Source organism: Vigna radiata, chromosome 7 (assembly GCF_000741045.1).
Source record: "Vigna radiata var. radiata cultivar VC1973A chromosome 7, Vradiata_ver6, whole genome shotgun sequence".
Taxonomy (NCBI): domain Eukaryota; kingdom Viridiplantae; phylum Streptophyta; class Magnoliopsida; order Fabales; family Fabaceae; genus Vigna; species Vigna radiata.
Genome location: NC_028357.1, coordinates 3,097,839 through 3,101,449, shown reverse-complemented (window position 1 = coordinate 3,101,449; position 3,611 = coordinate 3,097,839). Strand labels below are relative to the sequence as shown.

At 33.7% G+C, this 3,611-nt stretch overlaps 1 protein-coding gene across 1 annotated transcript; it reads left to right on the top strand.

Annotated features, from left to right (window-relative positions):
- Window positions 1-2,465, top strand: LOC106765944 (probable serine/threonine-protein kinase CST). The gene is made up of 6 exons (XM_014650708.2): window positions 1-201; window positions 319-674; window positions 962-1,100; window positions 1,187-1,332; window positions 1,658-1,781; window positions 2,078-2,465. Exons 1-6 carry the CDS (start codon window positions 135-137, stop codon window positions 2,383-2,385), a joined length of 1,140 nt encoding a protein of 379 aa, XP_014506194.1. The 5' UTR covers window positions 1-134; the 3' UTR covers window positions 2,386-2,465.
- Window positions 2,466-3,611: the final 1,146 nt, after the last annotated feature.

Sequence of the window (3,611 nt, the reverse complement as noted above, 5' to 3'; positions counted from 1 at the left end):
ACTAAGAATGCGAAATTATTGTTTGATCTAAAACTAGTTGGGATGGACAGTTTCAAATTTAAGTGAATGCAATCCAAGACACAATCTAATTAACCAACTGACAACGAAAACCAGAAGTTTTTGATTGGTATAAGATGGGTCTCTGCTTCTCGGGTGCTCCATCACTCCATTCCTCTTCACTCAATCGCCCTCACTATCCAGGCAAGATATCAAAATTTCCGTGCCCTTTCTAAATTCATTACAAAACAGGAAATGGGTCGTTACTTTTTTCCTTCGATTCTAATTTTCCCATGTGGGGTTCGGTTCCTCTGTTTTCAGGTGCATCAGACATTCACGGTAGCAACGTCGAATTCTCCGAAACCACCACAACTACTGAGATCAGAAAGCGCCAGTTTTCCGTGAGAGAAAGCATTTACAGCGATTACTCTCCTCTTCCTTTTACCCATGGTCAAATTCTAAAATGGCCTGAGTTGAAGGTGTTCAGTTTTGAGGAGCTGAAATCTGCCACAAGGAATTTTATGTCCGACAGATTGGTCGGTGAAGGCGAGTTTTGCAGAGTTTACAAGGGATGGTTGGATGAGAACACCCTCACCCCCGCCACACCAGGCTCTGGAGTTGAAGTTGCCATCAAAATGTTCAACCCGGAATGTGATCACGGGTTTTCACAGTGGCAGGTCGCTCTATTTTCATCTCTTTCATTTACATTTTTTTAACTTTGACTTAAATTTGTAATGAAATGAAACACTTTCGCCCTTAGATTAAAGTAACTGCTATCATGTTATTCATGTTAGCAATTGAATTCAAACTGTTCCAGAGGACATGCCAAAACAAACTGGCTAAATGTGTACCATTCTATCATGTTATTATTTTACTTGTTATATTGCATTATTTTCCTTGCCATATATCCAACGTTTTGAACAACTTGCTATTTAAACATGATTGTGTTGGTTGGAAGATACAGTCTGAGGTAAACTTTTTAGGAAGGCTTTCTCAGCCCAACGTGATCAGGTTACTGGGATACTGTTGGGACGAGGATCAGTTTCTTCTTGTGTATGATGAGTTCATGCCAAACGGAAGCCTCGAGTGTCATCTCTTCGAAAGTATGAACAGATGACAATTAAAACAGATTGAAAGAAACAACTCTTGACTTTGAGTTTAATTCTTATTACCTGTCTTGTTTTCTGAGCAAGAAATCATAGCACGGAGCCACTTTCTTGGAACACCCCGCTTAAAATAGCTAAGGGTGCAGCTCGGGGATTAGCTTTCTTGCACGCCAACGAAAATAAAGTCATATTCAGAGATTTCAATACCTCAAATATACTTCTCGACGAGGTCAGTTAGTTTTTGTTCGTTGATTTTCGATTGTCCTATGCCTTATTCGAAGCCAAAGCAAATACAGTATGAAATTTTGATGAAATGGCAGTTACAAATTTGGACCCCATCAATTATTTTACAAGCCAAACTCAATTTGAGATAGTTTAACTTCATCTGTTAACCCGTAATCTGAAAATTCAATATCTTGATTATCTTAGTCTTTCTCAGTGCTGTCAATACTATAAACCCGGTGACTAGTTGAAGAATGTTACATGATGTTATGAGTGCATAATACTTTTAAATTTGAGTGATAAATTCCTCATATAATTGTGATAACGTACAGAATTACGATGCAAAAATATCAGATTTTGGCATAGCTAAATTGGGACCATCAGAGGGACAATCACATGTAACTACCAAGCTCATGGGCACCTATGGTTATGCTGCTCCAGAATATGTTATTAGAGGTAACTATATATCTGATTTATTTGGTGTGAGGAAGTATTATTTGTTTTATTTTAGATTTTCACATGCAATTACTTAAATGACACCTGACTTGTTTTCTGAAAATAAGCCAAAGACAAAATAACAGAAATTTTTCTTAAAAGAAATAGACCTTAATGTTATAGTAGTCGTAAAGCAATGAATGTTTTGTGGATGATGAAGTTGGAGAGGTAGACTAAAAAAATAAGGAATGATGGAGTCGAATGCTTTGACTCAGCACAGACTAACATGTTTTTTGATTGTACCAATATTTGAACAGGGAAGTTGTATGTGAAGAGTGATGTGTATGGATTTGGTGTGGTGCTTCTTGAAATACTGACAGGCTTGAGGGCACATGACAGAAGAAGGCCAACAGGGAAGGAGGACCTGGTTGATTGGACAATACCTTGTTTCTCAGAGAAGTTGAAAAGCATTATGGATGGAAGGATAAAGGATCAAATTTCACCCATGGCTGCATTAGAATCAGCACAACTTATTATGAAATGCCTAGAGCATATCCCTGAACTACGTCCTTCAATGGAACAAGTACTTCAGGGATTGGACGCTATTCAACATATCCATTCGTGATACCCAACCAAGATCTGTAATTATTTTCCTTCTTAATTTTTACTATATTGAAGTTTGAAAGACAAAATAATATTTATTCAAAAAAAATTAAATGACCTAAGGATTATATTCAAACTTGCAAATACAAACAATTTCATATTTAATTAGTTATCTTATAATAATAATAAAAATAGTTTTTATAATAGTTATTTTAAAAATAAAATATAAATAAATAATTGTTATAATTTTATTATAAGCAGTTAATTAAATTTTAAAAATAATTCTAAGATATAAAGAATAAAATAATAAAATAATAGTATAGATATATTTTAAAGAGACCTTAATGTTAAAGCAGTAAAGCAATGAATGTTCCGTGGAAGATGAAGTTGGGAAGGTACTAAAAGTAATAGGAATAGTGAAGTCCAATGCTTTGACCCACAACAAACTAAGGTGTGTTTGGATTGTATGAATATTTGAACAGGGAGTTGTATGCGAAAAGTGATGTGTAAAGATTTGGTGTTGTGCTTCTTCAAATACTTACTTGCATCAGGCCACTTGACTTCACAAGGCCACTAGGGCAGCAGAACCACCTGGTTTAATGGATCAAGCGTTCTCTCTCTTCCAAAAATATCTATTTAAAAACTAGTTTCATTTACTAATTATTGTACTATATCACCATTAATTAGGTTTATTGATTTTTTAATTATTTATCCATTTATTTTATTTTGTTTTATTCATTTTAATTAGTGGGTAGCAAAGAAAAAGTTATTCTTAAAGTAATAAATATAATTTATTGTTAATGATATCATATATTTTAATATTATTTTATTTTTATTTTTACTTGTATATTTATTTTTTTATTGTATACTTCTCGAAGCTCCTTCTATATCATTTGTTCCGTACTACTTTAAAAAGCTAATTATAACTTTTTTTCCATTTTTACGATGTAATTATTTTTTCTTCATCTATATGTTTGGGATGTAGGGTCGAATAACTTCACATAACACCACGTCTTCACACTTTATTTCTTATCTATTCAAATAACTTTATTCACCTTTAACCAAAGTTCTTTCTTGTCAATGCTCTAAATCGTTTGGGGTGTATCTGTCAAATTCTGATGCTTAAGTCAATAATTAGTCCAGACGGTAGTTAGAGCATAATCTTAAATTCACAATAAATGCGATCGTCTACTTCTTATTTTTGACCTCTATCTATAATTTTTGAGATGAGCCTAAAATTAACAAAAC